Source organism: Pipra filicauda, unplaced genomic scaffold (genome assembly GCF_003945595.2).
Source record: "Pipra filicauda isolate LSUMZ 115617 unplaced genomic scaffold, ASM394559v2 scaffold245_size1146780_pilon, whole genome shotgun sequence".
NCBI classification, from domain to species: Eukaryota; Metazoa; Chordata; class Aves; order Passeriformes; family Pipridae; genus Pipra; species Pipra filicauda.
In genome coordinates, this window is record NW_024104360.1 from 1,038,864 (window position 1) to 1,060,824 (window position 21,961).

Genomic DNA, 21,961 nt, shown 5'->3' on the forward strand with positions numbered 1-21,961 from the left:
AAGTATTTTTCAGAGAGATTTTTGCTTTGAAACAAAGACAGCCTTTTTTTATCCATCTTTGGGAACTGATCTACTGTGCTCCCACACAGCAAATCGGACCTCTGGTGTGGAATTGCTCTATCTTTGGTCTTAAGTTTGATTTTTATTCTGTCTGTAAATATGAGAATTTCAGCCTTTTTAAAATGACTTGCTTTAAACCTGGATAAATATATAGTACAGTTTTAATATCCCGCTACTATATCACTTATTGTAACTGGCACCCCTAAAATAGGCAAAAACATTTCATTTAACAGTAACAGCAAGATTGCTCACTGCTAAAGACCATAAATAACACAGTTGTTAGTTTTGGGACCTGTTTGTCTCAGGTGTGATTACAGTTATTATGCAGCAGTTTAAAGAGAACTACTCATTTTGAGTTATACAAATCTCAGTAGATGGACAAAAATGAGAAGCAGTTATATTTTAGGAAGGATATATTTTCTACAGGTCCACTCTTTTGATGATTTGCTGGTTTTGGAGATTGTTGGTATATAGACAGGTTAGCAGTCTTTGTTGAGAATAAACTCTGAATACTGGGAATATAAAACACTGAGTTCGGTCTGTAAGCATGTTTTGGGCTTGAGTCAGGGCTATTGAATATGGTTCACAAATCTCAGAACTAAGATCAGAACTTGTCTTTCAAAAATAAATCAGGCATACTGAACACAGAGATCTGACTTATGTGCCTTCTTAAGCTCATATTAACCTCCTCAACTTCATGAGTTTTCTTTTAAATTTAACTTGTTATTTTATTGTATTTCTGTATCTGTTTCTTGATATAAAATGTTAAATTTTCCAGCACACTCAGAACTGATGCCTCTTTTTTTCCACTGAAGTCAGTGATGAAACTTTTGTTGACTTTATTACAAAGGGTTTATAATTTCATTGCCTGTGAAAGTGGGAGGCTGAACTCTGTGTCCCCAGGAAATCTTTTCCAGTCTTCTGATCTTATAAATGGAGTGGGAACAGAGTAAGGCCAGTGTGAGTCCTTTTGCAAATCCAGTCTTAAACCTTGCCTACCCAAACAAGAACATCTGGAAGAGAGAGGCTCTCTATATGGGACATCTATAATTTTGCAGTAAAAGTTACAGGGCTGGATGGATTCAGAGGGCTGTAATTATCCAATCAAAGCATTTGCCAAAATGTGGTTTGGAAGGTCAGAGCTTAACCTGTATATAAAGCAGAAACGTCTTCCAGCCCATCAGGTGCACTGTGCATTTCCAGTACGCAGTGCCAGGCTGTAGCTCTGTGCCTCATGAGAGCAGTTTCTAGACAAGTCAAGTTTAGATCAGCCATGGAAAGTGGGGGTCTATGGGCATTGCTGGATCTACTGCGAGGAGAAGGAAAGAAGGAAGCAAATAATAGCCAAAATCTCTTTTGCAGCTCACTGCTGGCTGGCAGTGTCCACAGTGGTGCCATGCACGTCTCTGGGTTAAAGAGTTTTGCTCTGTTATTAAAGTAAGCATTAGTGTTTCTGCATCTCTCTGCATCTGGAATCAGCTGGGCAGAGGAAGGGAAAAGAAAAACACTGGAAGTCTCAGCATATAAATCTGATCTGAGGTTATGAATATTTCATCCAGGACTGAAAATGAAAAAAAAACCACTCTGTACTCCAACCCAACCTAAAGAACAACCCCATGTGAGATTTTTCAAGGGTCACCTCTGTGAGATTTAGGGCAATGAATAAGCAGTTTAGGTGTGAATGTATGATATACGGATGTTTCCATTGTGAGTGGTCACTCTTCTGTGCCTAACATGGGCTACAAAGTGCCCATTATGTCTCATATGCATATAAAATGTATGTTACTGACTTGACCAATGCCACATAAAGGGATGAAATAAGTATCTTTTCATGTAGAAGTAGGAAGTTTATCTTGTGAAGTCGGAATAGGAGGCCAAATTTAAGTGTCAGAGGTGTAAATCCAAGAAATTTATTTTGCTTTTGTAGATTTGTTTTGGTGTGTGGGAAATGGAGAAATGTGATGATGAGACTTGCCCGAGGTCACTCGGTGAGTCAGGGAAGCTATGGGAAGAGAGTCTGTCTGGGGAAGTATCTTCTGAAACCACTGATACACCCAGACTTTTTGCCTTACAGTGGAATCCAGACAAAGCTCTCTTTTGAAAGAACCACAGCTGGTAATTTGAAGCTTTGTGTCTGAACCTAGAGAGATTGCTTGTTCCAGTAGTAGGACCTCAGTTACTAGTACTGTACACAGCACAGGATGGCAACATTGCTCTTATGGAAAAACAAAGTTTGAGTCATATTGATAAAAGAAATCTTTTTTTGTTCATGTTTTCAGAAAAAAATCACAAAAGCTGTAAAACTTAGTCTGGAAAAGAAAGACCTGGAGGGTCTAGTAGTGCAGGCAGACAATCTCTGGAAAGGATGTAATGCTTACTTCTCCATTACTTACAGAGTTGATTTCTATTTTTACATATCTTTCTAAATAAATGTCACCAACTGGCACACTAGATGGAGAGGCTGAAATTTTCTGACATGGGTCATATGACAGCTCATATTAAATGCTTTCAAACAGAGAAATCATTGAGAATATGAAAAATACTTATTTCCACATTACTAAAATCACTCTGTTCCTCTAAAATGACTGAATAGTCTGTGCTTAAGGGGAAGAAAATATTCAGTGTAGTGGGTCTGTTGCACAAGTCAAGCTGTGACTGCAGGGTTATTGCTCCCTGACTAGTTCAGGCTCCCTCTGAACAGACTGCTAGTGATGACTTTGGTACTCTGTGACATCAAGTAAGCTTGTGGTTTTTACATACAATGGTGCAGCACTGAATTAACCTTCATGTCTACTTAGCTGGAGACTTTCAGCGCCTCTCTCAGAGGAGTTGCTCCCAAATACAACAGGAATGGAATGATTTTGAAGTGGCTGTAAAGGACCCATGGGACCCAGTCCTTCTTTCTTGCCTCTAGTTCAAAAGCCTGAACTGGGGCAGGGCTGTCTGAGAGGTTATATGGAGTAGAGTAGATCAGTTCATCACTGCATCAGAGGTTTTTTTCAACAAGGGTGATGACAAAGGAACCAGCACTAAGGCATTAGCCTTGGCAATGGTGGTAGCACATCAGGTTTTTTCAGCTTGTCCTCTGGGAGATAACTCGTGCTTCAGGTTTACGCTTCCAAGGGAAGGATTTACCTTGCAAAAGTGAAGACTTTTAGCATCAATGTAGGGCCCTGAATTGTGGCAAGTTACCCTGTGCTGTCATGAATTTTTTGGAATAATATTATTGGAAAATCTAATTTAGTCATTGCTATTCCCTGCCTATTTGCTCAAGGAAGGATGGAACCAGCCTTGTCCATGGTGTGTTTTGGTTCTTGGGTTCTCATCATCTGGACAAGTATGTCAACACCAGGATTTCCAAGCTGATAATATGGTCCCCAGACCTCAGCTTCAGGAATGAAACTTTGGCCATCTCAGTAGATTTCTCAGTAGATTAAAAGGAATGTTTAATGAAATGAACATTCACAACTTTTGCATTTGTGTGGTAAATGAACTCTAGAAACAGGGCAAGACCCGCTCACCAGGAATAGCAAAGGAAGAGCTAACTCAGCTCTGTCCTCACCCTACAATTACATGGAGAGGATAATGCCAACCTACTGTTTAGGACTCGGTGGCCACAGTGGGGTTTTCTGCTTTTGAAACAAATTGAACTGTTGAAAGGAACTAAAATAATTAAAGGTCCATTGTTTTTTAAGCCTTCTTTTTTTGTCTTCTGTGTACAAAATTGAGAGTCTGCAGATATTTTTATCTGTTTGTGTATGAGAAAGGAATGTTTGTGGCATTTTTTAAAAATATACTGTGAAAGAGAAGAACAATTCTTGAGGAACACAAGAGAGACTGTCTTGAGAGACAGTACCTATGTGTATGTAGAGGCTCACACATGTACATGCATGTAAAATGTATATTTGTGATATGCATGTTTGTATATATGTGATACACATGATTATATTTACACATGTATGTTTCTGTATATATACATATGAAATAGAATGAAATCTAAATCATGTAGCAATTACATGACAGTAAAACAGTTTATAGAATTTAACGTAATTCTGTCCACCAAATCAAATTAATCAAATTAACGTCCATTTACTTTCCAAGGATTTACTGGCTGTACCTGCTCAGCAACTTGTGTGCAAGCATTATTACTCATGCCCTTTAATGTATTTAACCCTGTTCCTTTTATTGAAATCAGTTGGAATTACATGCAAACCTGGATGGAGCTACTTCACATTTATCTTTTTCTTAACTTTGTAAACCTTTATATTTCATTTATTCCCAGTGGATGCAAAGGAAGATGAAAGCTGTTTATTGGGGAACTCCCCAATGCTTTTAATTCTATGTTAGTTTCCACAGAAGTTTTACTGATTCTTCTAGTTATATTGGTTTTTACATTTCATTTAACAGAGCTTTTGGATGTATGGCAACCCTTAAATATGTCCTCTGTTCTTGTGGATTCATCCATCTCAAACTTTGAAGTTGTGCAAGTTAGTAGAGACATATCCAATGACTTCTCCACTGCCAGAGACTTTTGCCTATCTGGTAAGAAATGGTCATTCATAGCTTTGCAGAAAATACTGATCTGTGAGCCTGAAAACCAAGAACAGCTCCCCCACTTCTGACATAGATACACTGATTTTATTTATTTTTAAATACTACTCGAGTGTTTTTGAATCTAAGAGAAGGGACCTGAAATAGTTTAGCAGGTGAAATATACAATAGACATAAAATGCCATACAGTGATTGTGTAATTTTGACACTTCTTGGGCACAGACATCTCTTACTTCTCCAGACATTGTACAACCTGGAGCATATTGTAGCAAATAATGAAAGTGATGATGTCATATTTTTCTGAAGGACAGTTAAGGGAAGCTCATCGACTGAGACAGGTGAGAGACCCACCTACCACTACCTAAAGTAACCTATAGTGGTGGTGTGTGAGGGTGGTTAACTGAGAGCTGGGATGAAGCAAAGGGAACTGCTTTAATCAACAACTTGACTAGACAGGAAAGAGTCCTTTAACTACACATGACTGGGAAATCCTCAATGCTGTAGGGCAGTAGAAATAAGGAAAAGTTCCCACCTACTGCTGAAGATGATAATAGTCCCACTTTTTGCAGTAGATGGTCCTCACCTTGTGAGGGTGAGCAGTGTAACTAACTGGGTTTTTTTCCTTTTCCTGTAACTGTTTGAAGGATTATTTCTAGAGGCAAACTGTTAGATACCCACCTCTGAGTACAGACTGAGAATTAAACCTTTCTCTGGGGCTCCCTGGGGACTGTTTGAATTCAGATGAGGTTATCAGTACTTTATTAGATAATGCTTTTCTCCTTCTAAAATCTGTGATAATATTTCTCTTGCTGTATTATTCCATTTTAAAGCCAATGTAACCTTCTAGTCCTTTGGCTATTTTGGAGAATTTTCTGGGAATTTGAGGACTTTTATATCCCATTATTCTGCTTTAGAGCTACTTTATGTCTTGTTGCTTCACCTGTTCTAAACCCTTTCTTTTAAGCATAGTGTAACAATGTCATATAAACTACTGTGAGGATATATTTTTACCTGCTCTTTTTCTTCATGTTTCACCTCATAGCTTGTTCAAAGAACCAGTCATGTACAGTGGTTACACTAGAAATCCAGCCTTCAGCAATAAGATGCGTTTTCTACCCTGATACACAGATCTGCACACACGGCCTGCAAGGACACAGCTGCCGGGTTTTACTCAAAGAACCTGCTGCCTATATCTACAGGAGACAAGGTAAGAACAGGTTAAGGCTGTGGGGGAGGACCTCAGCTGTGCACAGTTCTTGTGAATGGAGGGGTGAGGAAATCCTCACTAGACATGAAGTGATATAGATGTCTCCTAGACACTTGTCCGTTGCTGTTTCAGTGGAGTTACAACCTAACACTTTTTGTAAAAATGCATGAAATCATGATGTTACCCTCTAGTGCTGAAGCAGGTATAATAAAGGAAGTCTAGTTTATGAAAGGTGCTTTAGAAAGTGCAGAACAGTAAAACCAAACAAGAACAGTAGTGAAAGTCCAGATCCTTTTCATCTGCAGAAGATGATATGCCCTTCCTTTTAAACTCTGAGAATTACACACAGAGTGTTGAAAGCCCACTGTCAATTTAAAGTGTTAAGGACCATCTCTGGAGAAAACAAAAAAGCCCACCCCAAACAGACATCCCTTTTCCCAAACCAGGATGAACTAATATTTTAAAGAAGTGAAAATGATTTTAGAGAGAAAAAGAAATTGTGTAGACAGTGTAGACAGGTAAAAATTCTATTATATGGTTAAGTACTTATTTGAAACTAGAAGTTTCATTGGTTTTATTCCCCTTGATTTCTATAGATACTGTTTTCTTTTCATGTAATACTGATTATTTCATTTATTAGAAGTAATTAGAACCCAGGTAAAAATAAAGGGGAAGGGAAGAAAATTTTCGTTTTTGTTTCACTGAAATTCTGTGAAGAGTCAAGAAGTCAATGAGAACCTTCCAAGTTCAAACTCAGTGAGAGAAAAATGGTTTGTCATTGTCAAGTGCAGCAAAATCAGAGACAGAGACAAAAAAAACTAGACTTGTGCGTTTGTTCTGTACAGTTTGGGTTTTAGTTCCATGGTTTGGAATTTGGTTTCTGCCTATCAAATACATTGTTTTAGGAAAGAAATAACTCTGTTTTAATGAATTATTTTATAATGAGACAATAACACAAATTTATCTGTTTCATTTAAAGAAGGAAATGGGGCACATAACAGTTTAAAACTAAGGGAAATAGGGCTGATTTTCATTTCTGAAATGGTAATAACTTGAAAAAGCCAATTATTTTTCCTCTGTTCCCTCTGTGACAGATTTATTCCTGCCCATTTCTGAATTGGATTTGACCCCGTCTGTGTACATCCCGTCCCATGGAAATCTGGTGGGCAAATCCCAGGTGATCCGCATTGGCTCAGAATGGAGAAATATCAGCCAGTTCCTGGGGGTCCCATATGCTGCCCCTCCCCTTGCAGAGAGGCGCTTCAATCCTCCAGAGCCCTCTGCTTGGGTGGAAACCTGGAATGCCACAGTGGCTCGGTAAGAAACCCCTGTCACCATCTACAGAAGCGCTTGTCGGTCCAGGTGTATGAAAGCAGCTGGAGTGATGACCACAATACTCATGTCCTTTCTTACAAAGCAAACTATAGAGTATAGACAGATACAACTTTGGGACTTTGATTAGCAAAAAGAATATTTTGTCCATCTATATGTTAAAGCATGCAAACCCCTTAAGAAAAAAGGCAAATTCCAGTACGTCGCCTTGAATCTATAGGTAACTCCCCACCAACTGTCTGCTGTCTGTCCATTTTCATTCTGAATGGAATTTATACAGGTATTTATGATATTTATACAAATATATTTTGCTCCTGCTGAGCCATAAATTTGTAGAAATTTAGTCAAACAGGGGTATTTAAACACTGATGTAACCAGAAGCTGTGGGCCTCATATAGAAATTCTCTGCCTAGTTGTGTTCAGGAGATCAGGCTGAAGGACCCAGAAAATCTTTTCTGTCCAAGAACTATTAAAAGGCAAATACTTGCTAAATGGCTTGGACAGAAATACAGAAGTTATAAACATTTAGGTAATGCCTTAAGATGGAAAGAGTGCTAGGAACTGTTTTAACAGATGGGCTAAATTTCTCCTAAGTGCCTCTATCTAGTGTTTCTAGTTGGCTGTCCCTGCTCTCCAGAGCTCTACAGGCATCTCTGTTTGGTGAGTTTAGGTTAGAGGCAGTCTACAGACATCACCTTTGTGTGCATGTTTGTGTTTAATTTAGTCTTACAATAGGAGTCTTAATTTTGTTGCACTGGGGAAACAAAATGACAAATTGTGAGTGTCTGTTTCCTAAAGAAAAGAGGTTTTGGGTGACACTGCTTAGAATACCAGCGCTGTGGAACATGTCAGGACAGTGGATTACAAAAACCCCAAAGCAAATAAAAATGCAGCAACAACAAGAAAGCAGCTATAAGCTTTGAAAGTGGAGTGTTTCTTATAGGGCCTTTCTCACAGTGCATCCCTGCTGACTGTTTCACGGCAGACATGAATAGCTGCAAGGAAAAAAATAATGATAGAAACAAGAACCGGGAGATCAAAGATGCAGAACAGTCAGAAGGAGAGAACTTGTTAAAGGAGTACATGAACTTTCTGTAGAGGAAGCTGGAGAAATCAGGGCTGAGAGCTGGGGTTAGCAGCTCAAGAGCTTCCCAGGCAGCTAATATGGACCTGAGGTCTATTGAGATCATGCACACAGAGCCATGCAGTCCTGTTCAATTCCTGGCACCAAGAGTGGTCCTCATGTGGTTAGTGATGAACTACTTGAGCAAACAAATCTGACCAGGAGCTTCAAGGAAATGGGAGGTTTTGCAAGGGATCTGGGAGGATGAGGACCTGCAGGTCTGACATGAATCACCACCTGCTTTGGCGGAAACACACTCTGAGGCTACAGATTTAGCCACCTATCAGCTGTGTGGAATCCATTTGGTCCCTCCTTTACTCAGGATTTGTCTCCAGAGGTTTCTAGCAAAGTCTTTGATGAACTGAGTGAAAAGAGATGTGGCATTTGTTTTCTTGGGGAGTTGAAAGAGCATCTGGCCTGTGGTGATCTTGTCCTTCAGGTTGCACCTGACCTGCGGAGGTGTTAACAGCATAACCACAGTAGCCACAACCTCATGTACATTGGATAAGTCTGGTGGGATATGGCTTTTTGCTTTCTCATGTTCACAGTGATGTTAAATTAGCACAGACAGCACGAGCTCTTGGTGTCCACAGCCACGGTGTGGTGTCTGTAGGGCTTTGGTGAGACCTATCTGCCTCTGTGGTCTCCCTTTGAAGACCTGGTGTTGCAATGAGCAGCCTGGCTGGTTTTGAAAACAATTTAGGGACCTTAGTTAATCTGTTCCTATCTTTTGAATTCACAGTGCTTTCTTAGTCCAATGAAGAATTTGGCCATTATCTTCTATTATTAATTTAAGGTTATCATGACCAGGCTTCGCGAACGAAGATTTGGGAAGGGCTCTACCCACGTTTGTTACAAGCATGCTGGTGGCTAAAAAGGCCAATATGAGATAGACACGTCCAGTTGCAAAAGGCACAGCAGAAAGACTCTTTAGGTGGTATATTCTGCAAGACACAATTCTTTCTGTGTTGTCTTTTCTCCTCAAGAGTGATCCTGCGTCCTTTCTCAAAAGCATCAGCAGCGTTAAAGATAGTGTGTCTCCAGACCTCCCGATTGGAGGCCAGAGTAGACCAGTTAAAAACATAATTATTTGACTTTTCACTTGGAGAATAGGAGAGACCTCACTCTCTGTATGTATAGAAAGTGTTGATTTTTTTAGGATTCTATATTAATGTTGCTCAATACTTGTATATAATAAACTCACACGAGCACAGTACTATTAGTGATGGAAGAGAAACATTTATTTATCACCCTGGACCTGATAAAAGACTTAAAAAAACCCAACCCAACCCAAACCAACTAAAACCCCCATCCAGCTATTGAAGTCTCCAGCTGCTGGAAGAGCTGTGGACTTGCCTCAGCAGGTGGCAGCCTTTCCCTGGAGTCGGTCCCAGCATGAGGAGCTTCTGGGAGCTGGACAAAAAAAAAGCCGTGATCATGGGTGATGATTCCTGCTGCCCTGTGGAAAGCTGTATGATTAGTAGTGTTAGACCTGTTGTCCTGGCAGGGTTCCTACCTGGGAATTAATATTTTCTCTGCCTAAAATGACTTTAGCAGTTTTGGTTGGAGTTGATGTGATTCTCTATGTCAGTGGGAAAGCTGTTGAGTGATATCACCATCTTAGGAATCTCCCTTATGGAAAAAAATTGTAGAATTCCATTAAATCTGGTCCTTTTCTTTGTGGTTTTCTATTAATTTCTTCACACCTTCAAGGCAAAATTTTACAAAGGCATTAAAATAATAATTTAGAAACAATTCTCTGAAATATTACCATCTTTCCATAGCCTCTTTTGGCTTATTCTCTAATAAATTGTGATGTTTTTCCATAACTCATTGTCTGATACAAATATGACTGTAAAGTAGAAGGAACTGGCTTCAAAGTAACTTATTACTGAACTGCAAAATTCATCCACTTGATTCTTATACTTGATATGCTTGAGCATATGACTCTCATTCAGATGATGACCAGAGAATGGTTTTCTGTACATGGTTGGCTCCTGAACTCCTGTTACAAGGTCACTTTTAACATTGATTGGCACTGTTAATGGTCTGCTCTGCTACTTAAAGCAAAGAGATTTTAAAAATGCATTAAAATTTTAAACTTACTGTATTTTCCCACAGACCATTAGAAAATAAATTAAACATAAAGAAATGGAGCCCACAGACCATTAGAAAATTATTCAAAATATATGTAGCCCACAGACTATTAGAAATTAAAATAAATAACTGACATTTCATCAAAAGAGTGGATTATATAGTTGTGCAGGGGAAATCTGTGCCTGAGACCCCCAGCTCTGCTCCCCTTGCAGCTGGTGATAATTTTGTACAGTTTATGTAAAGTGTGAGTTTTTTGAAAACATTGTCAAGTTCTTAGCTTTTTAAAATGGGGCAGGGTTTCTGAGGAAGGACTCTTGACATACAAATACATTGCACTGTGTGTGTGTGTGTGTGTACAAATCTACATACCTGTTACTAAAATATAGGTGGGCACAGTTTTAAATGTGATTGAGATCTGCAGATTTAATGATTTTATTAAGCTAATGTATCAAAATATAAGGAAATAACACCAGTGGAAAAAGAGTACAAGCCTTTTTATTGTAACTTTCTCAATTGGTGTCTCTAGGGCAGCGTGTTGGCAGCCAGGAGATGGAGAGGCCCCGCCACAGTCTGTCAGTGAAGACTGCCTGTATCTGAACATCTTTGTTCCTGCCACCTCTGTAAGTAGGAGACAAGTCGAATTTTTTTTGTAGCTGAGCACTGTCTTTTTTCAAAGTAATTTAACTGACATGAGTGCTTGTTTTTCCTGTGTTCACAGAACCTGCAAAGTTAAATTAGGCACTCTAGTGTTTTTACTAGTGCAAGAGTATTCCCTGTAGACTTTCCATGAGCCGTGTTGGGTAACCAGGAGGAGAGCGTACTAAAAAGCTAGAAATAAGAGACAGACAAAGAGAGAAACAAAGGACAAGAAGAAGGTGGGGGCAAAGGTGGAGAAATTAGGGACAGAAATGGCAATGTTCCTGCAATGAGATCAACTGTCCAGCAGACAATAATGTGAGACAATACATCAACACTTGCCACCAGTCAGGGAGCTGCTGATGGTTTTCTTTCACCCTCATATTTACTGTTCCCCTGTTGACATCTGTGGGAGATCTGTTGAGGAATGAGAGTGGCAAAGCAATGCTAGATTTGTGGCCAGCTCACAGAGCATAAAAATAGACGTTTCAAAAATGACTGGGCCACTGGTACAATGTGAGGAATCGTCATTTGAAAGTTCTTGATTTTCTCATTCTAAAAGATATAAAAGAAAGCTTCAAGTTAAAGCCAAGCTAAAATGATTGGCCAACCCCTGGGGGGCTGGAGATAAAGCTGCTGAATAACATATGAATCTCATTGAAGAGTGGGCTCAGAGACAGGAACTGTTTCTTTCCACAGTACTGGAAATTTTCAGAAGGTGATGGTAGTTATAGTAGAAATTTATAAGTCTGTCATACTTCATGTCTGGAAAGAGCTGGTCTAGCTATCTGACAGCAGCACAGAGAGTGCCTTTCAGGCCCGTTTTAATCATCAGAGAGACCAACAGTCTGTCTTCTCCCTGCAGCATCAGACTGTCATTTTGCCTCAAGTGCAGTCACTGCTTATTGAAACCATCAGGTCCCTGTCCCAGGCAGTTTGCCATCTATGCTTAAGAGCTGCTTTCAAGATAATTTATTTGAAAGCATTGTATTTTCTACCATCTGATAGACTAAATAGGCTTGTCTCTACTCCTGGCGGTCCTGTGAGCTGAATCCCTCTTTTGTAGAGGTGTAAGGTAGAAGTAGATCCAATCAAGTCAATCAGTTTCACATGTAGAAGTCCAACCCAAGAGAGAACTAAAACTTCTGGTTTTGCAGAAGTAGCTGGGAGCAGAAAGCATTGCATTTTCCTGTCTCTTTTTGTGGTGAGCTCTATTTTTTACTCACAGAGAACTATAGTTATGTAAATATTGAATATAAAATCTCTTGAAAAGCAGTGAATGCAGAGGTCATTCAAGAGCATTTTGAGCCTCAACAAGAGCTCAGTGCAGGGACTGATGCCTGTTGCCAAAGGACTCTCAAAGTATCAATCAGTGAAGAAGGTGAATGACATCACTTCATTTTGCTTCTGTAGCTACAAGTACCGCAATTAAACTGGCACTTCTGATTTTTTCCATCTTTAATCATCACCACCTGTCACACTAGCAAAGCAAAGCTGTGCTTTGCCTTCATTTAAGAAGAGTTTAATTGTACAATCATGATTTTGAAATCTCCACTAAATAGGAATAGAAAGTGTACCCTCTCTCCTCCTACCCCATCCCCTGCACGTGTTATTCCCATCCTTAGTGCATCATCCCCATTGCACTCAATTATTTACTGAACAATATTTTGCAGTAGTAAAAGCACTGTAGGTTGCCTGGCTTGGTAGAGTTTAAATCTATCCCTGCCAAGTGTTTTTTGCAGAAGGATGAGCAGGGAGGGTTGGACCAGATAACCCCACCGGTGGTCGCTTCCAACATTACCCATTCTGTGATTCTGTGATAGAGAAGATGGTTCTGAATATTATGAAGCCTTTCAGACTTCCTGGTGCTGCTGAACTTCATTCTCCTGTTAGGGTTTTCACATGGGACCTAAGACCTTGCAGTCATGAGACTATGATGGAGCTACTGGGCTTCCCATTGCTGGATGCAGACTAGAAATGGGAATGCTACATCCATACACTTGGCACTGTGCACAGTCCCAGTGCTAAATCTTCCCCTGAATTACTCCATATCTGTTGCAGCTGTTGCAAATGGCTTTGGTTTGCCATTTCAAAATTTTATTGCCTGACTTAACCTTTCTTAAGCTTTTCATCACTATAGCATTGGGTAAAGTCACTTAGAATAATGTAATATGCAATTTACAGGGCGGCTGGAGGGCATGGTGCTACAGAGGCTGTGGACACATGGGAAATGCTTAGTGTGAACCTCAGGCTTAACCATGGTGAACTGAGGGGATGGAGCAGGCTCAATATGATGGTTAATACTGTTTTAGCTGACATGGCTCTATGTGGTTGTATTTCAGAATGAGTTTCCATCTGAAAACACATTATTTCATTTTTTTCTTTACCTCCATTTCTCTCTGTGCTGCGTGCAGTGCAGAAATGGGAACCACAGACAAGGCACTGCAAATTAGGCAATTTCAATTCGGAGAAGTTAATGAGAAAAAGCAGCAAGTCTCAGTGCTTGCAATTTCTTGGGTTTTCTTGGTAACATTGTCATGTTCACAAGAAGCCCCTGAAGTGATTCACCAGATAGATAAGTGAGGAGTGTGCACAGTTGTGAAAAATTAAGGGCAGCTGAGGGGTGTTTGCCTTCTATTCCATAATTTTTCAGGATGCTGCTTCTCCTATACAGCCAGTCATGTTTTTGCTGGAGACACCCTTTGCCAGAACAGATGGCGCTGCTGTGTTTAGCTAAGCTCCATCCAGAAAATAACAGCAGCAGAGCTCATTGCCCTCTAACTGCAGGGAAAACCAACCCCAGATGTACTTTGATGCTGCTGCAGGGGCCACCAGCTCTTCTTCAGAAAACACCGCCAGCTGCCAATGCAGAAAGTGGGACGGTGGGTGTGTGTGACCTGCTGCTGAGCAGAGGAGAGACGAGCCTCCTTCAGGATAGTCCCAGAGTGGGCAATAAGGGATGAAAGTGCTGAATGGAAAATTGGGGTTACACTTTGAAAAAACCTTTCTAGCATTGGATCAGGTTATTCTGCTTTATTCAGCAGGAAATAAAAAAAAAGACAAAAACTCAAACAAAACCCCCTCTGTATGTTTCACTGAGGGTTTCTTTAGAGTGTCATCTTGGTAGAACTGTAACCTGCTGGTATGGGCTGAGGTCTCCTGCCTGGCTGCAGCCCTTCTCCTGTTTCCCTCTTGTCTGAACTTTTCCTGAATGTTTGTGTGAAGCAGGTATGCTTTAACAAAGATAAGCCCCACCACATGCTCAGTGGCCAAGGCAAGAGGAGCTGCCTTGGGCTGACCTAGAGGAGATATTGACTGGTGGAACACAATGATGCTATTAGATCCACCTTATACTGGACAGAGTGCCCTCTTTAATGGTATATAGGTAATTGTGGACAATTTGTGGACAATTATGGACAATAGCCATTGAATTCCAGACAGATAGCCAGATACCCCCTCATTATGGTCACTCATAAAGAGCTATAAATGGCTTAGATAATGTTAATGGGGAAGATGCTTGTGTTCTCATCAGTGACTGACAAAAGCAGTTGGCTACAGGAATAGTAACCTAGTTGTTGTCATGGCAGGTCAAAAATATGTCTGTGTTGCTGTTCTTCCACAATGGAGGGAGTTACAGTGCTGAGGAGGGAAAGACAACTCTGGATGGATCCTACCTCGCTGCCATCGGTAACGTCATTGTCGTGACAGCAAACTACCGGGTCGGTGTCTTTGGCTTCCTTAGTACTGGTAAGTCATGGATTTCCAGAACAAACACAGCTATGGGATAAATTGCATTCTGTAACACTTCTGCTTCTTATTTTTTTTTTAAAGTAGTTTTTTAACTTGAGAAACCCATATATTTCACTGATTTGTTTTTTTTTCTTTTTTTTGAAAAGAAAAATGGTCAAGAAATGGTAGTGACTAGATCTGAAGAGAAAGGGGAAGGGCTGGAGGCAAAGGGACAACAAACCAAACTCAAGCATCCGTATGGAAGCTAGACTTCTGTTTGCAAATGCAGCTGTGGATATTGGGTTTTGCAGACATACATGAAGATAGGTTAGGCATCAAAATTCCTGCTAATTCCAGTGGCTTACCATTGCGGGTATGGTTTTCAATGACTCCAACTTCCAAATTGTTCCATCCATGAAATTTTACTGATGCTCTGTTGTGCCCATGTCAGACTGGGGAAGAGGCAGAGAGGAATAACTGCAGGTTCATGGTAAGAAGAATGCAAAAGGATGGAAGTATGGCACAAAGATGGTTGGTTCCTCAGTAGTTCAGCTTGACTTCTCCTCTGAAGGACTTGCCACATTTAATTTGAATCTGTTAGCTCTCCATACTGTCCTGGATCTAACTGCATGTTCTGTGTTTGCAACTCTTCCCCATACTCTAGTGTAAAGGACACTTTTACTCTCCTATTGCCCCCTAATATCAATTGCTATTGAAAATTATACAAATTCCCATCACAAAGAGGCACATACACATGAAAATGTACATTGGATCTCCCTAAACCTTTGTGGTAGTGCCATCTACTCTTTAGGATTGGGGTTTTTTTTCTTTTTTTTCATTTTGACTTTTATTAGATTTACCTGTTTAAGCAAATAGAGAATACTTTTCTTTATACCATCTTTCACTTCTGCCTGGGGCAGGGGAACTAAGGTAGAGAGACGTGGAGAGAAAATGCAACAGTTCCAAGTGGAGCTCTGTCTCCATTGGTCTTGTAGCAATTCTTGGTCTCCTTTGTGGACATTTTAATACCTTTATAACCTTTAGGAGGTTATATTTGTCATGTTTGCAATTACCAGACCTACATACTTTGCATCATGATTCTTTTAAGTGTTCACTGCTGGGTAGATTTTGCCCAGTTTGGGGTTATAACTGCAGTTATTGGTTATTTTGTCCCTTCTCTATTTACTGTTTTGTTCAAAGCTCACTCCCAGCAAAGCCCATCTTTCATCCAGTATCTAGAGTTCTGGCACTAAAGCTCCTTACTCATTTAGATAAGAAATTGGCTATAGGTGTATCTGTGAGGAAAAAAAAATTGCTGTTTTCATCAGTGCAAACCTGATGTTTATGAAAGCGATACCATAATTTAATTTTGTCTAGAGCCAAATGCAGTGTGGATATGTGCTGTGGGAGCTTCCATTACGCAGCACTGCCTACACATTACCCACTAACCTCCTTCAGCCCAGTGAACCTCACCCAGGTTTCTTCCTAAGCAGAAACTGCTGGAGGGACTGAATATTATACACCAGTATTTATGTGATGGTCCATAATTTCGGGATCAGGAAAATTATTCAGTCTCTTTTTTGTAGGGATCTGCTTACATGTCCCAAAGTGTCAAGACATGGGCTTGCTGTACCTGATTGGCGTTCCTGCAAACCTTCAGATAGAGGTGGTTCATTACATTTTGGGACTATGTGGGGACCTTTTCCTCATTTGTACTGTGGAGCTGTGGCCAAAGAAAAGTGCAGTCTTTGCTGGCCTCATCCTCTTTGAGAAGTCCTTGGTGTGCATTTGGGAAAATCCTAGTATCCTAGAATCATAGAATATCCTGAGTTGGAAGGGACCTACAAGGAACATCAGATTTCAACTCCTGACCCTGCACAGGACAACCCCAAGAATCACATCATGTATCAGAGTGTTGTCCAAACAGCAAGCTAAGCTCCATATTCATGGGAAACCTTAAAAATTCCTTCAGTATCACATGCTATCTCCCCTATGTTGCCTTTACTCCATGGGGTGGGGGTAATAAGGTGTGTGTGTTAGTATCAGGGTTCCCAGCAGCGGGGATTTTCAGTCATACCCATTCTGGTTCCTCACAGGTCGATAGAGCATCTTTGAATCCACCTGCACGTGACAGTAGCCACTGGGGATTTTCAATGAATGTTAGCAGTCTGGGTCAAGTAATACAAGGATTTTTCTCAAACAAATCCTTAATGATATTCCAGGGATGTTTTTCATTCTTCATGAAAGACAAATCCTGGTCCTTTGGAAGTTTAACCATTAGTTTCAAGGGAGGCAGGAGCTCGCCCTTAGGACTGTGGGAACATTAGCAGCAGGACTGTTAGAAGGCTCTACAATTAGAAATAAAAGTTATGAACTTGTGAGTAATATTAATTTCATTTCCAACTAAGCAAAGTGCTGAATCCTCTTAAGTTGACTTGTTATAAATTGCAAAACTAGAAATGAAGAAATTGAATGGATATTTCAGGAACTGAAGAGCAGTGAAAACAACAGATTTCCTTTTGTTTGGTTGGGGTTTTGTTAGTTCTGCAGCTGTTCTGATCTCAATGGCAGGGCTTTTTCAAGAACTGAAAGAGCTCTTTTTCTTCTTCATACAAAGGATGTTTAATTTAATTTGCTGTCACTCATTGATGTTACAAAAGAAGATGCACATTCTTACTGGTGCCTTTACCTCTTGCTTTGCATCTGGAAAAATTAAGGTGAATTGCCATTGATACAGATGGCAAGGATATGGAGAAGACAGTCATGTTTTTGGGTTTGATTCTTTTAAGATTCCATGAAATCATATAAAAGAGAATGATTTTCATGCTTTTGTTTAGCACTATTGTTCTTCTCCCATTTGGTAATAACAGAAATGCATCTGTATGTTCAGAAGGAAGCAAACAAAGACACTGGTTTCTTTTCAGTCTCCTGTGGTTCTCAGGAATGCAATCTTTTCCTACAAAAAGGCAGTGGAAAAGATTCCTGGCAGACATGTTTCTTTTGGTCTAACTCCTGTGAATGTCCACTGTTCTCCAGTGTGGTACATTTCACAACCTGGTTGTGGTTTTTGCCAGGGCAAAAGGAACTGGTTAAATTTCCATCTTAGAACTTTTTGTTTAATGTATTGGTAGTATATTAAACAAATATATATTATATATATATATATAATAATTGTGTGGCTAAAACATTTACATGGATTTACGTATAAAAATTTCTTCACCAAAAGGATTGTCAAGCACTGGAACAGGCAATTCAGGGCAGTGGTGGAGTCACCATTTAAAATATTTGTAGCTGTGGCACTTGGGGACTTGGTTTAGTGATGGACCTGGCAGTCAACACTTGGATTTGATGATCTTAAGGGTCTCTTCCAACCTAAATGATTCTATGATTTCACTTCCTCTGGGGATGTCTCACAAGGGATGCAGCAAGTCCTTAAAATGAGATTGCCTTTTCAACAGCACAGAGTGGGTTTATTGTTGGATCGAGGACCCTGGGAACTGGTCGTGGTGTGCAGAAAAAAACTAAAACCAAACCAAAACAAACCCCAAAAACTGACCAGGGAAAACTTTTTCTCCATTGCTTCACTGGTATGGCTTGGACTGTTCATCTGAAACTATGGCTATAGATGGAAGATTGTGTTTTTTTGGTTTTTGCGCCACTTAGTTTTTGGCTGCCCTACTGGAAGGGTGCTTACAGCGATGCCTGTTATGATGTGGGTATCTCTAAACCCTGCAAGGCTACCAGTAATCTGTTCTCCTTTGTATTTATTCTACTGCTTAAACTGGTATGTTTGACACCTCAGTAATTCATTACAGTAAGTATATTGATATCTTCCACAGGATGTAAACTTTCAATTGCTCTTTGCCCAAGACAGGGCTACATCTCCACAAAGTGGCAGCTTTTTATTCCACTCTCTGTTGATTTTGATTCACTAGTTTCTGAACCTACCCTTAGTTTAAAATTGTACTATTTGGTCTTGGCAATGGAAGAAACAAATAGTTTCATCTGTTTTTCTATTCATGGCTTTTTTGTCTTGCCCTGTGGGGCTTTTTTCCCCAAGTTTTAAATGTGGAGAATTTTAAAACTTTAAAAATAGATTATAAAGAAGTAGACAGTGAATAATCATTTTCTATTCCTTTCTTACAGATTGTGGAGGAATTACTTATTTCTGCTTTTGTTGATATAAAATTAACCTTACCTAGGGGGTTGCATCATTAGATGCTTTCAGCATTAGTTTCCTATTAATATATTAATATATATATATCAGATTTCTATCAGTTAGACATTGGATAATCTCAGAGGATATAGATGGAGATATGCATTTTAAAATAATGTCTGGAAGCATGTAAAGAAATGCAAGATGTTATGACTTATAATGATTGGTCAGACAGGGTAAGTGTATAAAAGGGATGTAGGAAGTAAACATGCAATTAGGTGCACTCCAGGGAAACAGTCAATGATCCTTATGGGTCCCTTCCAACTCAAGAATCTGGAAAACACACGGATTTTTTTGTGTGCTTTTAATTCATTCTAAGATCGAACTACTTACGTAGAAAAAGAATCTTATGGCTAAATTTGTGGATACCTGAACCTGTGCTCAAGTCTCCTGCCATGATGTGTCCTAATGAAGCTTAGAAGTTGGAGCGTTATTTTTCTATCATCAGGACAGACAAAAGAGGCACCTCCAGGGCTGCCTGGTGGAGTGGTAAAAACTAAAATGGAGTCAGTCTGTAAAGTGATAACCTTGGAAGAGACCACTTTAGACTTTTAACTTATGGTAACAGTTTTGTCCAAGTTCAGCTTCAGGAGCTGCTAAAAATGTGATATTTAGTCAAAACTTCAAAGGTTTATAGTTTTATTTCTTTTCAGCCCCGTTTTATTTTCTACAACAGGTTCTGCTGAGGCGAGTGGGAATGCTGGACTTTTGGATCAACTGGCAGCTTTGAAGTGGGTGCAGCAGAACATTGCTGGCTTTGGAGGAGACCCCAGCAGGGTTTCTTTGGGAGCTGACCGTGGTGGGGCAGATGTCACCAGCATTCACCTGCTCACAGAGACAGCGGATACTGACCTTTTCAGGAGGGTGTTGTTGATGGTAAGTTCCATTCCTGCTTCAACTTCAACTTCATTGTGAAAGGATGTTGATGCAGAGATGAGGATGTTTCAGTGTGTGGGTGTTGGTTTTATTTCATCCATACCTTGGCAGCACTAATAGAGCTGTTATTGCTATAGTTATTTTTCATCTCACCTGGGACTGTTATCTCCAGGAGCTGAGTACTTCACCAGGATGTACAAGAGATGCACTTTTGTGTTTGATTTACTCATAGTAAGAATCTAGTTTTCGTCACTGTGGTTTTTTGTGCATTATATAAATAATCTTGTTTCATAACTTACAGGTACAACAGCTTAGTTTCCATTCCATAAATACGTTTGTTGGTCAGCAGTCTTTAGACTCTAATACTGATGAGCCAGATTTCTGCACGTTAAAGTATCCAATCTTTTTATCTGATCTTATGGCAGATTTCATTTAAAAGAAAAGGAAGTTTCAGAGAGTAAAAATGTGTTTACTGATGGGCTTATTTGCTGTCAGCTTAGACCATTTTCTCAGTCACTCCAAGTGATCCACGTTTTTACAGCCTTTCCCATGTTGAATCTCAGGACTTTGAGATCAGTTTTGTCAGTGTCAATACTGCCATTTCTCTTTACAGCCTAAGATAAGAGTGGTGTACTCTAAATAAGACAATCATCAGAGGAGGTTTATGTATCCAGCAGAAATGGTACTTGGACAAAATGATCTCTCTGCTAGCAGGGTTGACTTCAAACAGTGAGCAGGGGGATAGAACTCTTGGTTGAGGAAACCTAGGACCCAATTAAATACAATCTTGTCTTGAAAATAATGACACCTTAATTTTTCTTCAGTGTGACCTTGCTTCAGAAAACATAACTTGCCTTTTGCATCCCCATGGCTCAGTAAGTTTATTTTAATTGCATCACTCTAGTGGGGAAGGCAAGGGAAGTCACTGAAAATCGCTGCTCAGTAGCTGGGGGGGTTTTTTGTGTCATTGGCAGACAATTCCTCACACAGTTCCAAGATTTTTACTCAGCTCTTGGCATAGCAGTTATTTGGCCAGGAGACCCAGAGTCGTTTTCTCTCAGTTTTATCTTACTTTTACTCTGAAATCACAAACCCTTTACTGACGTGGCTGAGGATGGGGCCCTGTGAAAGCTGTGGCAGGATACAGTGCAATTTACCAGTTGAGCAACTTGAGAAAGGGAAATGCAAGAACGTCTTTGCTTATTGTTACTTCTGAGTGTAGTTCCACATTACATCTTTTCTTTCATACAAAAAAGTCTAAACTCATTCTTTCTCCTGCAGCAGAACATTGAATAATGGAAAACAGTGGCAAGTGCAATGAGCAGGCAGGTGCATCAGTTCTTTCCACTTACCTAATGTTTGTAACAACAATTTTCTTCCTGGGACTGTGCAGACACTGTCTTGGCAAAAACAGGATCTCCACTGGTTTCAGAGAAGTATTAATTATTTATCCTGACAGCATCACAGTGGATGTAGTTTTCTTTGGAAGTACACTGACAAAATGAAAAGCAAGCAACAGTAGCAGGAGCTTGTAGCTTTAAAATATATTTGATTGCCTTTTTTTTTTTAAGGTTTTGTTTTTTATTAAAGTGATGCCAAATGCAACTGTTGGTTTACTCAGATTTCTCACTTACACCTACTGTAAAGGGATGTGTCTTGCTTTTGTTCACAGACACCAAAATCATTGAATACTTTTAATTTTACTGTAAAAAAGGAGCTGCACACAGGCTAAGAATCATAAAACTGAGAATATATATCAGATACAGCTTTCCTGAGGGAAAATACCATGAAGCAGTACAGCTCTTCTGCAAAAGTCAGCTTGTGCTCTTGTGTTTCGGTCTTTGCTATGCATGATAAAACCATACTGTTTCTGAGCATTCAGAGAGGTGTGATGTATGAAACTTTCTTTACGAGAAGACAAGCACCTGAAACAGCAAAATGCTTTTGAGTTTCCTATGTCTGCCCTATAATAGGGGTTTTTTTGGAACAGATCTGTAAACAGATTGTACAAAATCAATAAAAAGCTATCATGAGTACTCTTTATAATTTATTTCACCTTTCAGTAGTGTGATTAATTAAAAGTGGTATCAGTGATTATGGTCTGGTTTTGAATGGTTTAAAGGCATTAACCTGG

The 21,961-nt window shown here is 39.8% G+C and overlaps 1 protein-coding gene across 1 annotated transcript in view; it reads left to right on the forward strand.

The window, feature by feature from the left end:
* Positions 1–21,961, forward strand: part of TG (thyroglobulin) — a 146,922-nt gene that overhangs the window by 61,939 nt on the left and 63,022 nt on the right. Inside the window, exons 36-41 of the mRNA XM_027712037.2 lie at positions 4,465–4,602; positions 5,654–5,818; positions 6,913–7,135; positions 10,897–10,990; positions 14,594–14,753; positions 19,628–19,827. Of these exons, the coding sequence (XP_027567838.2) occupies positions 4,465–4,602; positions 5,654–5,818; positions 6,913–7,135; positions 10,897–10,990; positions 14,594–14,753; positions 19,628–19,827 (980 nt within the window). The remainder of the gene's footprint in view (positions 1–4,464; positions 4,603–5,653; positions 5,819–6,912; positions 7,136–10,896; positions 10,991–14,593; positions 14,754–19,627; positions 19,828–21,961) is intronic.